We start from the raw sequence: 22,999 nt of genomic DNA, 5'->3' as shown, positions 1-22,999 counted from the left end.
TTTTAATGGAAAATACTTCCTTCAGTGGTCCAGGAAGTGGTGCAGTGGATAAAGCATTGTACACTCAAGCACAAGGTCCTGAGTTTGGTCCCCAGCAGCACATGTACCAGAGTGATATCTGGTTCTTTCTCTCTCTCCTCCTGTATTTCTCATAAAATAAATAAAATCTTTAAAAAAATAAAGAAAGAAAGATAGAAAGAGAGAAAATATTTTCCTTCACAAGTCCTATCCAGTCTACAATGATTTGGCATCCACTCAATCTTCCTACTCTTTATTTGTTGTGTGGGCGAGGAAAACTAAACTAACAATGAAAGAGGAAGTAAACTGACATTGTAACACAATGTTTTGAATTTTTCTTCTTTATCAGACTTCCTGAAAGAGAAGAAAAGAGTACTGTAAGACCAAAGATCATTTTACAAAAACAAAAAGACAGGTGTTTCCTTTAAAGGTCTTCAGTCCTCAACCTGCCCCACTATTGGCTGGCTGTATAACACTGCTGAATTCCAGCTTCTAAACAGAGGGTATCTAGAGAAAACAGACACAGAAGCAATGACTATGCAGCAGGCCAAGGGTAGCTGAGAACTGGTCCTTTGACTACAGTGCCTCCAATATGTGAGTATGCCCCCTGGTTTCAGACAGCTCAGTTTCTACTGCGAGGGACCAGCTCATGTGTGCCATTCCCCCAGATACTTTCTCCCCAAACAGTACCTAGGACTGCAGCGAAGAAACCTGCACTGGGAAAGGAGGCCTAGAAACTACCCTCCTCTACAGAAAGAGGGCTGACCTCCTTTCTCAAACTGATACTGACAGAGGCACCAGTGGAGCTGCTGTCTCCTCTACCTCCCACCCTACCCCTCAGGCATTTCCTGACTGCCTCTCACACCACCACCAGGCACTAGAAAATAGAGGAAAAGTGATTGGTTTGGGATAGAGACAGGGAGAAGTTGAGAGGGAAGGGAAAGATAGAGCAGGAGAGAAAAAGTGGGGTACCCACCACTTTGCTTCAATGCTCATGAAGCTTCTTCCCTGTTGGTGGGGCCTTGGAGCCTGAGCCCAGGTCCAGGTCCTTTTGCACTGTCCTGTCTGTGCTCAGCCAGGCGCACCACCACCCAGCCCCAAAGAGCAATTATTCATTCACAACAATTTTGATCTGAAAAGACTGAATCTGAGTTATGTTTATAGTAAAATACTTAATATTCCAAAGTAGAAATACTTCAAGGATACTATATGGATGAATTCAGTCTCACTGTCATTAATCAATTGTTTAAGAAAAACATAAGGTTTAATTGCATTTATTAAGCAATTTTTATGTAAAAATCTTGGTTATACTAAGTAACTCATGAATTGGGCAGTATCTAGGCTAACAGGTAGAAAGGAGCTCTGAAGAGTGATACAAGACAAAAGAACTTTTCCTTTTATTTTATTTTTAAAAAAATTCATGAAGAATCTTGAAGTGTTTTGTTTTCAATATTTATTTATTTCCTTTTGTTGTCCTTGATTTTTTTATTGTTGTAGTTATTATTTTTGTTGTTGTCATTGTTGTTGGATAGGACAGAGAGAAATGGAGAGAGGAGGGGAAGAAAGAGAGGGGGAGAGAAAGACAGACACATGCAGACTTGCTTCACTGCCTGTGAAGTGACTCCCCTGCAGGTGGGGAGCCGGGGCTCAAACCGGGATCCTTAAGCTGAGTGTTTTGTTTTTTACACAAAGAAAGTGAGGCAGAGAGAGAGAAAGAGAAAGATAGTCCACAGCACCAAGCCTTCCATCGACATGGTGGCGACCAGGCTCAACCTGGTCGAGCAACATGCTTTGTGGGCAGTGGACAGTGTTAAATCCTTTTGCAAGTTACTACAGATAGTAAATCATTTGAAGGACTGAGTTTGAACCCTAGCAGCCTGATGCCGAGGTCTATTCTCTGACACAGAAGGATGTCGTGGCTTCTTCCAGTATGACTCATCCTCCATCATGGCCTCCCTCTCACTGTTATGGCTGCTCCTCCAACACAGGCTGGTCCTTCTCATGGAGATGTCTTATACTTGCTTGTAACTGGGCTGAAAATTGTCACTGTTTCCTTTCAAAGCCAATCCTTCCCTTTCAGTTAGACTCTCTGACTTTATTTAGACACTCAATTTAAATGAAAAGGTTCATAGTATTCATTTGTGTCACATGGATTTTTTTTTAACTTAAATATAATGAAATGGTCATCTTCATTACTTTCCCTAATGAACGAGAAATTTCTATTTTGTTATTATTTTACAAAAGGAAAACTGAAGCACAGAGAATTTGATCTTATGAAGGGGCACACAGAGAGCAAAGTGCAGGGACTCCTGCACGTTGGTATTATCTTTGAGAATTTAAAGGGACAGTCAAAATTCTTAGACTGCTCTATCTCTGATTTTTTTTCTTTCAATTTTCATTTGCCTTTAATCAACAAATACTCATATTTGTTCTCATAGAGATTACATTCTCTTGTGTATATCAGTATCTTATAACAATGTGTCATTATTTTTTAAAAAGATCTCTTAGTAACAAATGGGTAACCATAAGGAAATTGACATGTTTTAAAGTCACTCCATATATAATATTATCCTCTATAGAGAAAAATTAAAAGCGTTCCATATTAGATCAACTGCAAGACAAAGCTGTCTATCACCACCATCAATATTCAGCACAATCTGGGAAACCCTGGCCACAGTCATCAGGCAAGAAAAAGAAACACAAAGGATTTCAACTGGAAGACAATTGAGATTATCCTATTTGAAGATGATATACTATATTTAGAAAATTAAAAGGAAACCAAGTAGAAAACTTTTAGTAATTATTATGCAATACAGACAAGTTTCAGGCTACAACTTTTACATACAAATATCATTATCATTCCTCTATTCAAATAGTTAAATAGAAAAACTAGAAGTAAAAAATCTATCTCATTTACAATATCATCAAAAATAATTATGAATACATTTAACAAAAGAGCTTAAAGACCTGTACACAGAAAACTAGGAGTCACTGCTGAAGGAATTAAAAGAAAACACATAGAATTTTTAAGTTATTCCCTGCTCATAGGCTAGAAGAATTAACATCATTAAAATTACCATATACAGACTGAATTTGATTCCTATTAATATCCTACTGAATTACATTAAGGGAATAGTAAAAATGCATTTTCTCTGAAACTACAGTATATACAAATTATTAAAGCAATTATGAAAAATATACATATACTATTTTTTCTTTCTAAAATTTTTTATCATTGATTTAATATTTAATATTGATTTGAAAAATTATAATATAACAAGGATATAATTCTGTACCTTGCCCACCACCAGAGTTCTGTGTCCTCATTCCCTTCATTGGAAACTGAATTACTTCTCTTAATATCACAGATATGGGTTGACTATTGTTTATATAACTATATTTATATATATTTGTCCATTTTTTCTATGGTTCTCCCTTCTCTTCCTTTCTGTCACATCTCTTCTGAGTGTCCTTCTCCATTATATTTATTTATTTATTTATTTATCCCCCCTCTCACTTTGGGTCCTAATGGAATTGAAGTTCAGAGCCCACTAGTCATTTTCCCCTAATATTTACCCCTCTGGGAGTATGGACCAAAGTTCTTTATAGTGTGCAGAAGGTAAGAGGTGTGGCTCCTATAATTGCTTCTCCACTGAACATGGACATTGGCAGGTCTATCCATACCCCCAGCCTGTTTCTGTCTCCTAGAGAGGCAGGTGTCTAGAGGGATGAAGTTCTGGGATACATTGATGTGGTCATCTCCCCAGGGAGTTCAGAATGAAAATGTTTTTTCTTTATTGGAGTATTAATATTTTACATTTGACAGTGAATACAATAGTTTGTACATGCATGACATTCCTCAGTTTTCCACATAACAATACAACCCCCACTAGGTCCTCTGTCATCCTTTTCTAGGACCTGTACCCTTCCATCCACCACCCGCACCCACCCCAGAATCTTACTTTGATGTGATACACTATCTCTAGTTCAGGTTCTACTTGTGTTTTCTATTCTGATCTTGTTTTTCAACTTCTTCCTGTGAGTAAGATCAGAATGAAATCTTAACAACATCTGCAACTTGGTGGCTGATATGCAGTAAGATATGCCAGTAAGACTTAACATTTAAAGCATATCCTCATCCAGATATGAAACTTTATCTTTCTCCTTTTCTATACCCCCTCCTCTACTTTCTTTATTTCTCTCTGACCTATCAAATAAAAAAAGAAAAGGAAATATCTTCCCATACAGTTAAAGAAATTGATTCCTGAAACCATCATTTTGTCTGGGTAACACACTACTCTACCTATCTGTGTTTTGAGAGCTCATTCTTTCCCTCTTGTTTTCTTCAGAGACAAATGCATCTTCCTTATCAGGTTTGGTGATCTCACATACTTCCTCTTTTTCAGAAAGGTTTTCTCTAGTTACCCTCTACAACAAGTCAACACCCAAACCTCCTTTTGCCCATTCATGGCTCTTTTTCTTCTGAGTATATATCAGTAATAGTATATGTGTGTTCCTTATTGATTTCCTTTATTTTCTGGCTTATACTAGAATGATGCAGGAGCAAGCATTCATTTCTTTATCTTTGCTTAAAACTGGGCACCTAAAGAAGAGACTACAACCTGGTAGTGGCTGAGTAGATAAATCTGTAACTAATGAGAGACTAAATCGTTCTTGAATCTTCTTTAGTCACTACTAGTCTCCTTCAAAGTCCATGTCTCTGCTTATCTGCAAAACATTAATGTTGTCAAGGTTTCATGATCAGCCTTTTTATTTTATTAATTTCATGCATCATATGGGAAAGAATGTTTCAGTGTTCATTTAAGATATATATATATATATATAAACTGTACCAGACCTTGACACACATAGACTAGTGCACTATTTCGAATAGAGTAATGTAGGGAAGAGATAATAAGTCCCACAAGCCGAAAGATGATAAGCACATAACTCATTTAAGATGACTTTGAAATCTTCTTATTCTAGTGAGTTGTTCCTCTGGCTTATAGTTCATCATGACCACTGGACTTAACATGACAAAGCCGATCTGTTTGGTGGAGAATAAGGAAAATCAGCTGAGGGTAAATCCTGAAGCTCTGGAGATTCTTGAAAAGATATCTCAGCCTGTGGTGGTTGTGGCCATTGCAGGACAGTATCGAACAGGAAAATCCTACCTGATGAACCACTTGGCAGGACAGAACCATGGTGAGTATTGTTCTGGGGGGCAGCCATATGTTGGAAAGCAGTGAACTCACAGGCTAGTCATTCCTTCTTCACATTCATTTTGAGGAAAAACTTTACTCTTCTCATTGAAGAAAGCTTCTAATTTAAATGTCAGATTTATAACTTCAACCCCATGTGTCCACAAAAGTCTACCCAATTTGTTCATAAGAAGGGACTCCCCAGTCATATAGTGGGAATCAGGCAGTAGCAGCGGGTTAAGCGCACGTGGCGCGAAGCGCAAGGACCTGCATTAAGCCAGTTCTAGCCCACGGCTCCCCACCTGCCGGGGAGTGGGGGAGTCGCTTCAGAGGCAGTGAAGCAAGTATGCAGATGTCTTTCTCTCCCCCTCTCTGTCGTCCCCTCCTCTCTCTATTTCTCTCTGTCCTATCCAAGAATAAATAGCATCATCAGTAACAACAACAATAATAACTACAACAATAAAAAAAACAACAAGCACGAATCAGGCTGTATTAAGCGCAGGTGGCGCAAAGCGCAAGGACCCTGTGAGGATCCCAGTTTGAGCCCCTGTTTGAAACACTTCACAGGCGGTGAAGCAGGTCTGCAGGTGTCTTTCTCTTCCTCTCTGTCTTCTCCTCCTCTCTCCATTTTTCTGTCCTATCCAACAACAATGACAACAATAGTAACTACAACAATAAAACAACAAGGGCAACAAAAGGAAATAAATATTTTAAAAGGGCAACAAAAGGGAATAAATAAATAAATAAAAGCTAAAATAAAAGCTAATAAATATCGCATTAGTCAGGATCCATGTACTTTTATATACTCAGCAATTCAATTCTAGCAAGTATTTATTTCATTTTACCTACACCAGGTGGAATATATCATATATATCACACACACACACACACATATGGACATTTTATCTCAGACATCATAGCTCTCTATGGAAAACACAGAATATAAAAAATAAATGGCTGTGCCCTGCTAAACCATGCTTCCTTAGATATTTCGTCATGACTCTTTTTGCTCTCCATTGAAGGAAGCATTGATATATAGCAGGTAAAAAAAAAAATCTTGGTCTATTGAAAAAATATGCTACCCACAATTATCTGCCAGATATCATTCCCCTTCTCCATCTGTGGGTATAAGCCATTAGAAACATTCTCACACCTTTGTTGATTTTCTATCATACCATAACTGAGACAATGAATGAAGACTCTTCATTCGCTTGAAGATAGAAACAATAAGGAAAGACTGAGTGGTGGGGCACCTGGTTGAGCCCCCAGTCCCCACCTGCAGGTGAAGCAGTGTGGCAGATGTCTCTCTCCCTCTCTTTTAAAATTATTTTTAAAATCTTTATTTATTTATTGTTGGATAGAAACAGAAATTGAGAGGGGATGGGGAAATAAAAGGGGGAATGAGACAGAGAGAGACCTGCAGCCCTGCTTCACCACTCAATGTAGCTTTCCCCCTGCAGGTGGGGACCAGGGGCTTGAACCTGGGTCCTTGCATAGTGTAATGTAAGCCACTGCCTGGGCCCTCTCTCCATCTCTATCACTCCTTCCCCCCTCAATTTCTGGCTGTCTCTATCTAATACATAAGTAAAGGAACGTAAATGAAAAATAAATACATTAAAATAAAGAAACAATGAGGAAACATAAAGAGCATAAAAAAATTCAATAAGAGTCCATATATCAGCTCAGGTCCTAGAGAGACACATATAATCCTCTCAAGGTATAAGTACAGAACTACAAACTAGGGCCTGTCTACAAGAACATGCATATGACAAAAGGAAATAATAAGAAATAGAGAAGAATGCAGAGAATGGCCAGGTAACCAACCATTAAAAGTTTTAAGTCACACAGAGGCTATATAGACACTAAACCTTGGCAAAGACACAGGTGAGGTGACATGAGAGGACCAATTAGTGATGACAGAGGAGCTGGGACACTGGGAACTTATGGCTCAGCAGGGTGGCAGTGAGAGAACACACACCTGGCTTGTCCTGCAGCTGCCTCCCAGTCACTACACTTCCTCAGTAACTGGACACAATGGGAGATTTTCAGGGTATGATAAAAAAGGTGGGAGGAGTGTGAAGAGGGGGAGCTATCAGGAGTCAGAACAATGACACCATGTGCATAATTTGAACTACATGATGGCAGGAAGTTACAAGAGACATAAAGTCATTCTTTCAAAAATTCTCAATCTGCATAAAAGTTAAATTGACCCTCTTTGCTAAAATGGGAAGCAAACATCCCACCAGACTGAGAGTCACTCTCACCGTGGTAACATAAGGTTAACCAACAGAACACAAAGGCAGCCTGAACTATCTGCCATTACTGTGTGTCATTTTCTCTTCTTACATTCACTTTGGGGGGTGGAAATGATTTATGAGAATGTTGTCACCTGTGTAGCTTCTTTTCACCAAGGGATAGGTGTCAACACATCACATGCACCACAAATTGACATCCTTCTATACCACAGGATACTAGAACCCTAACCCGCTTTCAACTCCCCAAAGCCCTCCCCCTTACTGTTTCCAGACCTGTTGCAATAGACCATACCCACTCTAGATTTAACCCTGTATATTTTCTCTTTGATTCTGAAGTGATGATTCATCTGGTGATGATTCATCTGGTGATGATTCATCTGGTGGAGTGCCCAAGTTACCAAGGTCAAGGATCTGGGTCCTCCAATGACCACATAGAAGATCTAGCAGGAGGGAAGTTTTCATGAGCAGGGGAGCAGTACGATGGTGTTTCTGCTTCTCTCTGTCTGTCTTTGTTTCTCACACTCTATCAGAAATAAAAATAATGGCAGCCAGGGGAAGTGGAGCTGCCCAGGCACTAAGCCACAGAGATAACCCTGCTGGCAATTAATTATACTCTTAAGTTCCACCTGTAAAGACTTGTGATGAACCAGAAGAACAACACAAATAAACACAATAGTGAGATGCCAACTGACACCTGCAAGCATATCATACATTTTACAGAAGTTAGTGAGGAGAATGTGGGGGAAAGGAGACCTTCAATGCTGGTGGACAAGTTGGTGGAGGAGGTGGCGTACTGACACCTGTCACAGGAAAATATGTAATGCACCTGTGACAGCACTCTTGTAAATCAATTTTCGTCCTTTTATCTAAGTTCTTTTTTAATAAAGTCATTTTTAAAAATATTTATTTATTTTCCCTTTTGTTGCCCTTGTTGTTTTATTGTTGTAGTTATTATTGTTGTTGTTATTGATGTCATCATTGTTGGCTAGGACAGAGAGAAATGGAGAAAGGAGGGGATGACAGAGACAGGGAGAGAAAGACACCTGCAGACCTGCTTCACCACCTGTGAAGGGACTCCCCTGAAGGTGGGGAGCCGGGGGACTTGAACCAGGATCCTTAGCCGGTCCTTGAGCTTCGTGTCACTTGCACTTAACCCGTTGTGTTACCGCCGGACACCCTAATTAAGTCATTTTATTGATGTCAGCATCACCACTCCCTCCACCAGCTTGTCCACCTCCTCCCACATAAGGCAGTGGGCTGGGTGGGGCAGTGGTGCACTTGGTTAAGCAGGCATATTACCGTGCACATTAATCTGGGTTCAAGCCCAGGGGTCTTGCCTGAAGAGAGAAAGTTTTGAGAGCAGTGAAGCAGATTGCACAGCGTCTATATTTCTCTTTGGCTTTCTATACCGCCCCCCTCAATATCCTTCTGTTCTATCTAATAAAACTTTTTTGATAGAAAAAAAAAGGCATTGAGTCATCAAGCCCATTTCAGACCCCACCCACGCCCCTCTTTTAGAGCCCTTGGATCTGCTGTAATGAACGACTGTCAAAATTTCACCCTTTGTTTTGTTTCACCTTTTGTTGTTGTTCTTTCTTGTTTTCAAAGCCCAACATATGAGTGAGATTGTATCAGTTTCTCTTTACCTTTGCAGGTTTTCGTTTGGGCTACACAATAAAAGGTGAAACCAAGGGCATCTGGATGTGGTGTGTGCCCCACCCCTCCAGGCCAGACCACACGCTGGTTCTTCTAGACACAGAGGGCCTGGGGGATGTGCAAAAGGTGAGAGAGCATTCTTGCTTTGGTTGCTCACTTACATTTTATTACATTTTGATTTGCTACATCAGTTCAGTATTCCCAACATATTTCTGTAAATTGTAAAAACCACATGAGTTAGAGAAACTAAATTCTCTTCCCTAGAATTTATCACCAAGCAAAAGGTGAATGAGTAGCCAGGTGGTGGTGCATCTGGTTGAGTGCACATATTATACTGTGCAAGGACCCAGGAGATCATCATCACGAAGCAAGAAGTTTATATCCTTAGGAGAATATACAGTATAGGCTAATCTTAGCTACCTAACTGAATAGCAGTTTTGTTCTCAGTACATTCTGATTAACAAAAATTTGCAAAGGAAGCGTTGCCCACAAAATACTGCATACTTCTAGATCTATGCAATGCACTCATAGAATTGTTACATATTTACAGTTATAGCATTGTACTATTAGCTAAAGAACTCAGAGGCTGAAGCATCAGTGCCAAAACCAACGTTGAGGTTTGAATTTAGCACTGTCTTAGGATTTTGTTATTGGAGGACATATGTATTATGTAGCTAGAATAGATTTGAAATACTGATTACAAAGTAAGTGAAAGAAACATAAACTTGGGCAGGAGGTAGATAGCATAATGATTATGCAAATGGACTCTCATGCTTGAGGCTCCAGGTTCAATCACCTGCACCACCATAAGCCAGAGCTGAACAGTGCACTGGTTAAAAAAAAAACAAAACTAACCCCTTTGTTGTAATGTACTTTCTAGGGCAACTCTGTGAATGACTCCTGGATCTTCACACTGACTGTGCTTCTCAGCAGTGTGTTTATCTACAACAGCATGAACTTTATCAACCTCCAGGCCCTGGAGCAACTGCAATATCCTTCCAGGAACTAAATCACCATGTTTCATAGAGCTTGTAGGAATGGCAATGGTCACGGTTTCTTCTTCTTTCTCTTGACCCTATTTTCACGGGTGACACAAAGGGGAAACAGTGCAAAGCATGTTTTCAAAACTTGTTTGGGGGGAGACCTAGAAACTGCTGCAGGGCATTTCTTATTCCTTAGCTAAGGTTCCAGTTATGTGACTGAACTAGCAGAGCTAATCAAGACAAAATCCTCTCCTAGCTCTGGCAAAGTCATGGACTCAGCAGAGTTTGTGAGTTTCTTTCCAGACTTTGTTTGGATTGTACGGGATTTCAAGGTGAAATTAGAATTAAATGGACATACCATTACAGAAGATGAGTACCTGGAGCATGCTTTGAAGTTGAGTTCAGGTATCAGAGAATATTTGGGTATTAAAAGATGATTGGCTGAGAATGAGATCACTGGAGTCTAGTCATTCAACACCTGACTTTTATTTGAGTTTAAATCGAAGTCCATGCTAACAGTGATTGATAAGTAACAAGAGGGTATTGTTTCCATGGTCATTACTACTGGAAAAAATGTTCACCAGTGTTTAAGCTGAGGAGATTTATAATCCAGTAGTGAGTCAAATAATTCCTGAAAAAGTGGTAGCAAAAAAAAAAAATGAGGATTAAGATCAGTGCTAACACTTCCTTCTACTCGTTTATGCTACTCAGTTATAAACTTCTCCATTTCTATTTAGAGAAACATATATTTAGAGAAACAGTAGGGTTATAAAAATGTTAAGGGGTGAGGGAGATAGTAAAATGGTTTGCAAAGAGACTTCCATGCCTGAGGCTACAAAGTCCCAGGTTCAATTCCCCACGCCACCAAAAGCCATAGCTGTGTAGTGCTCTGGTAATAATAATAATAATAAATTTAAAAAGAAAAATTATAAAATAAAAATGTTAAAGACAGAATCAAAAACATATCAAATGACCTAATTTACTGTAATTTATATTGTCATTTTACAAGTCTGCATACTATCAATAACATCACTCACATAAATGAGTTGTGTACACAGAATAGTTCCCCCCACCAGACCACTGACCCATCCTTTCATCAAAGTGTTAAATGCTTTCCTTATTCTCTCATGATAATACTTGGCTTCATTCTACAACCATTACAGCATTCTAGGAAATTAATAGAATAAATATCTTGGGCATATTATTGAGCTTTAAAAATGCTTGAAGCCTAGAAGCACAAATCTATTTTTGCTTAATACATTTTTTGAAGAATTTATTTATTTATTCACGAGAAAGATAGGAGAAGAGAAAGAACCAGCCATCACTCTGGTACGTGTGCTGCCGGGGATCAAACTCAGGACCTCAAGCTTGAGAGTCTAGTTCCTTAGCCACTGCGCAACCTCCCGGACCACAATACATTTTCTTTCTTAAACAACAAATTATTGAACAGTAGATTTATACTAGGAATTCCTTTGCATTACTTTGTCAATTTCAATGTAATATCTGGAGAACTGGTGAAGGAGATACCCCAGTTTTGTTTAGGCTAATCTTACTATTTCGTTGTGCTTGCTAAACATGGTTTATAGATTGCCCATAGTGTGGTCTAATAGTCTGACTTTATTCAGTTATTATTATTATCTTTATTTGTTTACTGGATACAGACAGCCAGAAATTGAAAGGGAAGGGCTTGATAGAGAGGGAGAGAGACAGAGAGACACCTGCACCCCTGCTTCACCACTTGTGAAGCTTTCCTCCTGCAGGTGGGAACCAGGGGATCGAACCTGGGTCCTTGTTCATTATCATATGTGTGTTCAACCAGATGTGCCAACTCCTGGTGTTACTCAGTTTTTTTTCACACTCCAGAGTATCATCAATCATCAATGTTTTCCACAGAACCATCATACATATGCTTAATTCTACCTTACATGACAGCAAACATGTCACTTATGGCATAGAGTTCATAGTATTGGAAAATGACGTCTGATTCATCAGTTTTTCAACAAATATCTATTAAGTAATAATCTAAAAGTCTACCCAATAATCTACACAGCTCGTGCAATCGCTAAGGAACATGATCATGAAATTTATTTATTGGGTTGGATGGCTCCTATTTGCAACAAAGTATTTCCTGCCTTCTTGGCTTTGTACAAAATAAGGAAATTTGGGGCTGAGTCATGGCACACCTGGTTGAAAGCACATATTACTACCTGTAAGGACCTTGGTTTGGGCCCCCACTCCCCACCTTCAGGGGAAAAGCTTTGTGAGTGGTGAACAGTGTTGCGGGTATCTCTGTCTCTCTCCATCTCTATCTCTCCAGTTTCTTTCAATTTCTGGCCATCTCTATCCAATAAATAAATAAAGATAAGACAAAAAATTTTTAAAACCAAAATAAGAAAAATACATGTCCGGGGGATATCAGCATAGGTTTACTTAGATAACTAAATAAAGGAATTGCAGGCTCAGCAGTTACAGTAATGCAAATATCCCTGTATATGATCTTTATCCCCTTTCACTGATAATGGTTTCTTTCATTTTTCCTTTCCTATTTCTACAGATGAAAGTAAACTAATACAGCATTCAAACACAGCTAAAGAGTGTATCCGGAGTTTTTTCCCCAAGAGGAAATGCTTTACCTTTAGCCAACCAACAAAGGATGATGAATTATTACTCAGTCTTCACAAAGTATCAACAAACCAACTGGAATTAAATTTTCAAGAGCAATCTAAAAAATTCTGTTCATATATCTTTACACATTCAAAGACCAAGACCCTAAGAGAGGGAGTAATTGTCACTGGAAACAGTAAGTCTCTTCTGTTAGAGCTTATCTCTGTGTTTCTGTTTATGTGGTCAAGCAGTGATTGTTCTTTCTACTTGCTTAAGTTAACATGTTCCCCTCTGTGTTGCAGCATATTGTGGCAAAAGACAAGATCTCATGTTCCCTTAAAACTGAGTAGTCTTCTGTAGTAATTTAAATGTAATCTTATGTATAGCTAGTTACATGGTCCTTTACCCTTTACAGACACACTATGACCTGTGCAGAGATTGCATCATCTTGGATTTGTTTCCTTTTTTTTTTCAGTGATTTAGTAATGATTTACAAGATTGTAAGATAATAGGGGTATAATTCCACACAGTTCCCACCATCAGAGTTCTGTGACCCATCCCCTCCTTTGAAGACTTCTCTACTCCTAAATATCAGTGTCCCATAATCCTTGATGACTGTTTTATTTTTTTTCCGATAAGTCATGGCCTCATGTATGTGTGATTTCAATACTCCTGGGCTACTTTTAAATTTTTTAATTAATGTTTTAATAATGATTAACAATATTGTACAATAACAAGGGGTACGATTCCACACAGTTCCCACCACCAGAATTCTGTGTCCCATCCCCTCCATTGGAAGATTGCCTATTCTTTATTCCTCTGGAGTATGGACCAAAGATCTTTATGGGGTGCAGAGGGTGGAAGGTCTGGCTTCTGTAATTGCTCCTCTGCTGGACATGGGTGTTGGCAGGTTGATCCATAATCCCAGCCTCTTTCTATCTTTCCCTAGTGGGCTAGGGATCTGGAAAGATGAGGTTCCTGGACACATTGGTGAGGTCGTCTGCTCTGGAAAGTCAGGATGACATGATAGTAGCATCTACAACTTAGTGGTTTACAGCTGGTAAGATATAAAGCAAATTGTTAAATAAACAGTAACCCAAGGTGGGAATATAGAACATGAAACTAAGGGTCTTTGTGTGGGAAGAAGCTAGGAAGTCTGTTTTAGATATGTTCCAAGGGGCCCATGACTATAGTAATTTTTGCCAGAGCTTGATAGCTAACATGCAGGTGGACTAAAAGTGTTACCTGGGAAGATGGTGTCAGAGTTGGGAATAGGGCTAGAAAGCTGGATTATGGCAGAGAGTAGTTCTAGGTAGCTTTTTATTCAGAGAGACAGAGAAAGAGAGACACCAAAGCACTAGAGTGAGCCCCACTGGCAGCTCATATCCATATGGTGCCATGGGTTACAGCCATACAGAGTAATCACCCTGTGCAATGAGACAATTGGCTGGCACACATTGATGATTGTTTGATCCTAGCCAACCAGATACAGCAGTATATCAAAAAGATTGTTCATCATGACCAGGTGGGATGTATTCCAAGGAGACCCAACATTTTCATTTGGAAATAGTGTCAACAATTTATAATATTGACTTATTTCTTAAATAAATTCTGTTGTTTCATTTTCATGGGAAAGGATTTCAGGAAATCTTAGAATAACAATGCCAACTGGTAGACATCATAGAATAAGGTGAATTCAAGAACCATAGAAGGGTGAATAAAGAACACAAAATGAAGTCATTTTAAGGAAATGGATTCAAATGAATTCAAAGAAGGAGGGGGTTGGCAGACCATGGTGGGCCAACAAGCGCACATAGTACTAAGCACAAGGACTAACTCAAGGGTCTGGGTTCCAGCCCCTGGCTCCCCATCTGCAGTAGGGATGCTTCACAAGTGGTGAAGCAGGTCTGCAGGTGTCCATCCTTCTCTTTCCCTCTCTGCCTCCCCCTCTTCTCTCAATCCGTTTCTGTCCTATCCAATAAAATGGAAAAAAAAAATGACCACCAGGAGCAGTGGATTCATAGCATTGGCACCAAGCTCTACCAATAAACCTGGAGGCAAAAGAAAAAAAAAAGTATAGAAACTAGGATACACAAATTTGTACAAGAATGAAGATGAAAAGGAGAAGCAAAAAAAAAACTTAATTTATAAAATTTTGTACAAATTAAAACACTGATTCCCTAAGTTTATACAGTAACCATTGGTAACTCTATTTATTCTCCAAATTCAGGACTGGGGACTCTGCTCAAGTCCTACATAAACGTCATTGACAGTGGAGGAGTACCCTGCTTGGAAAATGCGATGATAACTCTGGCCCAGCATGAGAACTCCATCGCTGTGCAGAAAGCAGACCACCACTACAGTGAGCAGATGGCGAGGCAAATAACATTCCCCACAGACACTCTCCAGGAGCTGTTAGATGTGCACACAGACTGTGAGAGGGAAGCCATTGCAGTCTTCATGGAACACTCCTTTAGGGACGACCAACAGGAGTTCCAGAAGAAACTTGCGGTAATATATTATAGCATATATCCTTCCTGATTCCTGTCCTAGAAAGATGACTAGACTGTCCCCTTTAGGAACCATGGTTCATTGGTGTCATTATGAATGGACTGTTCTTGTTAGTCGCCGTGTTATACATATTAAAAGTGCATCTTTTGTAGGGTCTAGGCGGTAGCGCACTGGGCTAAGCGCACATGGCGCAAATCGCCAAGAACTGCCTCAAGGATCCGCGAGGATCTGCAAGGATCCGAGCTCTGCCCGCCCCTACAATCTGTGAAACTGGTCTGCAAGTGTCTTTCTTTTTTATATATATATTTATTTTATTTATTTATTCCCTTTTGTTGCCCTTGTTGTTTTATTGTTGTAGTTATTATTGTTGTTGTCGTTGTTGGATAGGACAGAGAGAAATGGAGAGAGGGAGGGGAAGACAGAGAGGAGGAGAGAAAGACACCTGCAGACCTGCTTCACCGCCTGTGAAGCGACTCCCCTGCAGGTGGGGAGCCGGGTTCGAACCGGGCCGGTCCTTGTGGTTTGCGCCACCTGCGCTTAGCCCGCTGCACTACAGCCCGACTCCCTGCAAGTGTCTTTCTTATCTCTCCTCTCTCCTTCTCTCTCGACTTCTCCCTGTCCTATCAAACAATAATAACAACAATAAAGTCAAAAAAAACAACTACAACGAAGAAAACTAGAAAAAATGGCCCCGGGAACAGTGGATTCATATTGCAGGCACCAAGCCCCAGCAATAACCCTGGAGCAAAAAAAAAAGTGCATTTTTTTGTAAAATATTTTTCTATTGTGGCAAAAACCAAAATACTATGTACTTTACAACCTAAAACAACACACATAGCTCGTAGTTGTTTAGATCAGACATCAACATAGAATGTGTGGCTCTTCTGATCACATGAATCAAAGCTAGAAAAAAGTTCCAATGTGGGAGTCGGGCAGTAGCGCAGCAGGTTAAACGCACATGGTGCGAAGCACAAGGAACGGCTTAAAGATCCGGGTTCCAGACCCCAGCTCCCCACCTGCAGCAGGGGTCGCTTCTCAAACGGTGAGGCAGGTCTGCAGGTGTCTTTCTCTCCCCCCTCTGTCTTCCCCTCCTTTCTCCATTACTCTCTGTCCTATCCAACAACAATGACATCAATAACAACAATAATAATAACCACAACAATGATAAAAGAAACAAGGGCATCAAAAGGGGGGGGGGGAGAGATAGCCTCCAGGAGCAGTGGATTCATGGTGCAGGCACCTAGCCCCAGCAATAACTGTGGAGCCAAAAAAAAAAAGTTCCAATGTGCTGAAGCTGTCATCTGAAGGTATGAGGAACACCCCTCCTTCACCAGCAGTGGTACAAAATCTCTGTGATGGCCCTCTCTACCCTCACTTGGAAAAAAAACTTTTTTTTTTTCGTGTCCATATACTCAATTCTCTCTCTTTTCATTTTTTATTATTATCTTTATTTATTGGATAGAGACAACCAGAAGTCAGAGGGAAGGGGGGAGACAGAGAGACAGAGAGACACCTGCAGCCCTACTTCACTGCTCATAAAGCTTTCCCACTGTAGGTGAGGATGGGGGGGGGCCTTGAACCCAGGTCCTTGAGCATTGTAATATATGTGCTCACCCAGCCCTTGAGAAAACCAATTTGAAGATCTCATGAAAAGACATATGCTTTCATTTTCCTGTGTAGTGATTAATTCTTTCTTTTTATTGCAGTTTTCTTTTTAATTGGGAGGTTAATGTTTTACATTCAACAGTAGATACAATAGTTTGTATCTACTAAATGCAGAACATTTCCCAGCTTTCCACATTCGCCAATTCTCAAAGTTTACGTGTGCCATATAGTCCTCACACAAATATTCACCATGTGCACAGGTACACCCATTACAGTATATGGACACCAAACAAGGGAATTCTTGGGAGTCGTCTTCCTTCCCATTTATCACCAGCATCTTCATAGAACATTCGTCCTATGTCTCTCTTTTGTCATCCTTAAATTTACAAAAATATCTTAGTTCACATGAGAGAAACTCAACCCTATGAGAACACATAAATACAGTAAAAAGTATTTGCTACAACATTCTCTCACACTGAGCTCTTCACTGAAAGAATTTCTGAAGTATTCAAAACTCTGTTCAGACACTCTGTAACTGATCAAGTACACCATTGGTTTTCTATGCTTTTATCCATAACAGTGTTTCTCAAGAAAAGTCTCCTAATCAGATTGACCTGTTTCTCATTATTATGGATGGATGCATCACTGTCTATTTTACTACTGGTTTAAAAAAAAAGCATAGATAAGAAAACATTTCAATTTGGAGCTTGCTAAGTTAGCACATCTTAAAAGTTCTCATCAATGCCAAAAACAAATTGTGTATCTGGAGGTTGGCAGATGTTAACCGGACAAACTGAGCAATTAGTATGAAGTTTGCATAAGCTACAAGTCATTCTGCTGTATGCCTGAAATTAATATAATCTTTATTATCCCTCAATTTCAAAATATATGTAAATATATATAATAAACAGTATCTAGGTATTTATCTCAGTGAATAGATCATAGAATTTAAACCATGAAATCCCAGATTTAGTATCTGGTACCACATATAATAAAGCAGAAAAGTACTCTATTTTAAAGAAAGAAAGAAAGAGAGGGAGGAAGAAAGAAAGGGAGAAAGAAAGGAAGAAAGAAAGATTTTTTTTAAGAATCATGAAACCCATGTCTACCAGTTCCATCAATTCACACACAGAGACCTGAGCCCAAAGTGAACTCTACACATACCTACAGCTAGTCTGTCAGTGCAGGACTTAACTCTCCTGACTCATGACTGTACCAGGTTCCAGTGTACTCTTAAACTGATGGCTTCTTCCAGAATCACAGTTTGACTTTCCCTTCTAACAATTTCTTTCTATGAATTTCTCCCCATTTTCATGGTAGCATACCATGGAGCAAAAGATGGAGAACTTCCGTCTGCAAAATGAAGAGGCATCTATGAAATACTGCGAAGAAGAGCTCAGAAAACTTGCACAGTCCTTGCAGGAATGTATTTCAAGTGGAATTTTCTTTGTGCCTGGAGGACACGCCCTTTACTTAGAAGCAAAGAGAAAAATTGAAGAGGACTATGAGCTGCTGCCCAGGAAAGGTGTTAAGGTGAAGTATAGTGGAAGTGGGCCAAGAACAGTACATCTCGTCAGCCTGGATAAAATCACAGTGAAAGGGGGCCGGCGGTAGTGCAGTGGGTTAAGCACACATGTTGCGAAGCACAAGGACCAGAGCAAGCATCCCAGTTCGAACCCCTGGCTCCCCACCTGCAGGTGTTTATCTTTCTCTCCCTCTCTCTGTCTTCCTCTCCTCTCTCAATTTCTCTCTGTCCTATCCAACAACAACAACAGCTATAACAACAATAACAGTAACAAGGGCAACAAAATTTTAAAAATGACCCCCAGGAGCAAAGGATTCAGAATGCAAACACTGAGCCCCAGCAATAACCCTGGAGGCAAAAAAAAAAATTCATCACTCCTGAAACTTTCCCCCTGTAGGTGGGGACCAGGGGCTTGAACCTGCATCCTTGCACACTGTAGTGTATGTGCTTAACTAGGTGTGCCTCTGCTTGACCCCTCACAGGGTGCCTTTCTAAACAGGAAGGGACAGAGGCTAGATAGTCCAGATAATAATCTGCATGTCACCAATACCTGTGATTAGGTGCTTAGTACTACTCAATACCTGAAATTACTTAGGCTTCACAGTTATATCTGTGTTCTTTTACTATATGTGTCTTTCTCTTTACAAATGCTGAAAAAGATATAGAGTAGCATGTCAGAAAAAGAAAAAAAACAACATGGTGGTATTGTAACTATATGATAATATTGTTACATATATGGAATTATATGTAAATGCTCAACTATTAGATACTTTAAAAACAAATATTTCTTCAGGAGTGTAGAGTTCATTATTGGGAATTTAGATGAAAATAAACAGTCTTATCACTTGGTAAACAATAATAGCTTTTGTACTAAGTAGACTGAATACATGATTAAAGAAATAAGGCTACTCTCAAGAAACATGATTTCACCTGAGAAAGGTCCATAAGCACTACATTAGAGAAAGAGGGATGGGGCGCATTTAGTTAAGTCCACATGTTGCTGTGTTCAAGCTTCAGTTTCTCCCTGTACTTATCCAATAAATAAATAAATAAATATCTATATAAAAATAAACCCTGGGAGTCAGGTGGTATTGCAGCGGGTTAAGCGCATGTGGCACAAAGCACAAGGACCTGAGTAAGGACGTCGGCTGGACTCCACCTGCAGGGGAGTCACTTCACAAGCGGTCTATTTTTCTCTCACCCTCTCTGTCTTCCCCTCCTCTCTCCATTTCTCTCTGTCTTATCCAACAATAATGGCATCAATAAAAACAAAAACAATGAAAAACAACAAGAGCAACAAAAGGGAAAATAAATAAATAAATAAATAAATAAATAAAACGAAATTAGATCTATGAGAGTAATGACTCTTATGTAGCTAGGCACACAGATAATAATTATGATGGTGACAATTATGATGGTGATGGAGGCAGTTAATATTCAGCACTCGATCCACAAATCAAGTATATTTTTAGGTGATGTACTTAGTTAACTAAATACTCAAAATATAAAACTAATAAATAATTATCCTATGAGGCACTAAGAATTTATGAAGTCGAGCTCAGCACATATATTACCATAAGGACCTAGTTTAAGACCCCAGTCCCTACCTATGGGGTGGGAGTAAACTTCACAAGTGGTGAAATAGTGGTATGTGTCTCTCTTTTTCTTTCCCTCTATTTGTCTATTCCTCCTCTCAATTTATCTCTGTCCTATCACGGAGAAGGAAAAAAGAAAAAAAAGGGGGGAAAAAAGGATGAAGAAGAAAGAATAGCCACGGGGCGGGAGGGCAATAGATTCACTATGCAGGCACTCAGAATCCAGTGATAATCCTGGTGGCAAAAATTTGGTTAACTTAATTAATTTTATTTTATAAGTTTTCTGAGCTCACACAGTCATCATACACGTATCATCCAAGATAACAGGGTGACTCTATGTACCTATAAATTGTTCAAAACTTAAGAGATTTAGAAATGCTTTTTGGGACAGGAAATGAAAGTGGAAGTATCACTAAGGAGTATCAGTAAAGAAAAGGGAGATGAACACGCAGAAAGAATAAAAAGAATGTACAGATTGCAAACAGTGGAGGATTGTGTTTGTAGAACAGCACATAAGACCCTCACTCTGCATTCTGAAGAGGGTTGTAGTCTGAATTCTGAGGTGAGCAATCTCAAGGGCAAAGAAGGAGGCTGTGTTAGAGGGTTTTCAGGCATCACTAAAAAGATTTGTTTTTGGGTCATGGCTACTGAAAGGTAGGAACCACTATGGAACCCTAGGAGATATAAAGAATTTATGGGGTTCAATTTGTGTTTCACTGGACATAATTTCTAATATAGAATATCATTCTTTGCTGCCTTACCAGTCTTTGTTCATTTTCTCCTTAGGCAAAGGAAGTTTTACAGAAGTTCCTGGAGTCTCAGGCAATAATAGAGAAAGCCATTCTAAAGGCAGACAAAGCACTCAGTGATGGGGAGAAGGCCATAGCAGGTGTGTGGGGGCCTAAGGGCAGGAATGCAGGGAGGGAAGGGACTGAACACAGAGACTCAGGGAGGCTCCTGAAGTGCCCTTTGACAGAACTAAGAGCAAGTTTTCCTGAAACAAGAAACTTTCTCTAATTTTGTGGAGAGAGACTGCTATGTATGCAATAACTTAGCAGAGATTTGGTTGATCCTATAATCAACCTGTACCTTTTCATCCTATTCTAATATATGTGTTGCAGGTAGGACTAACATGAAAATTCAGAGATCTCTCTCTGGTATTTAAATTCATTACAGTCTCTGAGTTCTGGGCTGAGGGGAGGTGCTTGACTTAACATGAGATTCATTTTGTTGCTCTGTGACTCGGTGGAACAGTGGAACGTACCCAACTCAACACAGAGAAGAATGAAAATGAGATGCTAAGACAAAAGCTAAAGGAGAAGGAGCAGATAAGCATGGCTCAGTTAAACTGTTATCAGAAAAATTTGGCCCAACTGAAAAAAAGGATGGAAAGGCAATATCACAACCAACTTGAAGAGAAAAAAATGATGCTAATGCATAAGAGAAAGGTAAGTCGTCTGGGTGAGGCCTTGCCATGATTGCTTATTGAGCAAAGCCATCATATCTAAGAAAGAACAAGAGATCTGTCTCCTAAGGAAAACACAATATTTAAATACAATTTTAAGTGAAGTAATGATGCCTGAGAAAAAAATTGAAAGAGGATTTCCTAGAGTATCAAATAAATATGAAAATGTTGATACCTTAACTCTACACTATTAAGCACACTCTATAGCATTCAACTTTGGACAGTATGAATGTCATACCCTAGGCTCCTATATTGTGCTGATTATAGTTTTTAATTCTGATTTCAAATGTAAAGGACATTGACCACAGTGTCCCTAAGATATTTGGTAAAACTATCAAAGAAATCTGCAGTAGATCCATCTGGTCTTCAGGTTGTACCTAATAGTTCAGGTTGTACCTAAGAGTTACTGTTGTATATTTAAAGCATTAAAACTTTCTGAAATTGTTTCTAGGTCTTCCTGATTCATCCATAAACCTAAAGTAAAATGTATTACCCACCCAGACCTGTAGCTTGATAGCCCTTGCTTACTAGAGAGTCAGCACTTTCTGTTAACTATTATATGAATACTACAATGCTACCTTAGTAGGATCACAACATAACAAGAATTAAACCTATACTTTGCTTTCAATATGTTTTAATAAAGTAGGATGACCTACTGGTATGGTTGTCATGTAAAGCCCCATCTACATCCTACTCACCTTAGAGATAACTCTAAGGCCTCATGGAAAGCAATAAACCATAGCTAACTCCATCCATGTATATTTACCCAGACATTTGGTAGATGAAATGAAGTCATCAAAGGGCTATGAAGGTTTCAGAAAAATGACACAAGTCCTCAGCTATTGTGGTCATTAAATCCAAACATATGGCTCAAATTTTCAAAGGGAATAATTTCCATCTTTACAGCTCCTGAAAGAACTGCCTGAGGAAGGATTTCCAGAGAAATCTGAAAAGGTTAAAGAAGAAATAAGAATAATAGAAGAAATGATTAAACAAATGAAAAGCAAGTGGCCTTCAGTGATTTCAGAAACTCTTGTTTCTCTGGGTTGTGCACTATTTTTATGCCCACTTATCTGGGTAAAGGCAGTGGGTACAGGGATAGTGGCTGTTGGCTTAGCTGGAAAACTTATTATTTCCATTATAGAAAATGATAAAAAGGAAATGTGATTGCCAAAGAATATCAGAGTCTGTTGTAAAAAAAAAAATTGAGAGGGCTTTGCAATGGTGCACTTGGTTTAGTTCACATTATCATGCACAAGGTCCCAGGTTCAAGCCCCCAGAGCCCCACTCCAAAGTAGGGGGAAAGTTTCCTGAGTGGTGAGATGGTGCTATGCTACAGGTGTCTCTATCTCCTACTCTATGATGTTTTTCTCTCAATTTCTCTGTTTGATTAAATAAATTAGAGGGTAGCAGAGACCACATGATGGTTCAGCAAAAGCCTTTTATGCCAGATGTTCCAAGGTCCCAGGTTCAGTCCCCAGCACCAGTATAAGCCAGAGCTGACCAGTTCACTTGTATTTCTCTGTGTATCTCTTTGTATCTCTCTCACACACACATTAAAATAAAATGATTTTAAAATAA

General features: G+C 39.4%; 1 protein-coding gene across 1 annotated transcript; it reads left to right on the top strand.

Moving 5' to 3' along the window:
• Positions 1–462: 462 nt before the first annotated feature.
• LOC132541440 (guanylate-binding protein 3-like) lies at positions 463–22,999 on the top strand. Its single transcript, XM_060202298.1, has 11 exons — positions 463–612; positions 5,005–5,223; positions 9,129–9,256; positions 10,011–10,120; positions 10,322–10,518; positions 12,668–12,913; positions 14,948–15,228; positions 18,154–18,366; positions 20,740–20,842; positions 21,208–21,401; positions 22,325–22,999. Exons 2-11 carry the CDS (start codon positions 5,034–5,036, stop codon positions 22,583–22,585), a joined length of 1,923 nt encoding a protein of 640 aa, XP_060058281.1. The 5' UTR covers positions 463–612; positions 5,005–5,033; the 3' UTR covers positions 22,586–22,999.

The sequence above is a fragment of the Erinaceus europaeus genome, chromosome 11 (genome assembly GCF_950295315.1).
Source record: "Erinaceus europaeus chromosome 11, mEriEur2.1, whole genome shotgun sequence".
Taxonomy (NCBI): Eukaryota; Metazoa; Chordata; class Mammalia; order Eulipotyphla; family Erinaceidae; genus Erinaceus; species Erinaceus europaeus.
The sequence above is the reverse complement of the archived record's forward strand: the minus strand, read 5'-3'. Positions and strand labels throughout refer to the sequence as shown.

Coding starts and splice junctions, on each gene's coding strand:
- LOC132541440 (XM_060202298.1), top strand. CDS start 5,034: ATGACCACTGGACTTAACATGACAAAGCCGATCTGTTTGGTGGAGAAT. Junction 9,257..10,010: donor GCCTGGGGGATGTGCAAAAG/GTGAGAGAGCAT, acceptor TGTACTTTCTAG/GGCAACTCTGTGAATGACTC. Junction 12,914..14,947: donor AGTAATTGTCACTGGAAACA/GTAAGTCTCTTC, acceptor CTCCAAATTCAG/GACTGGGGACTCTGCTCAAG.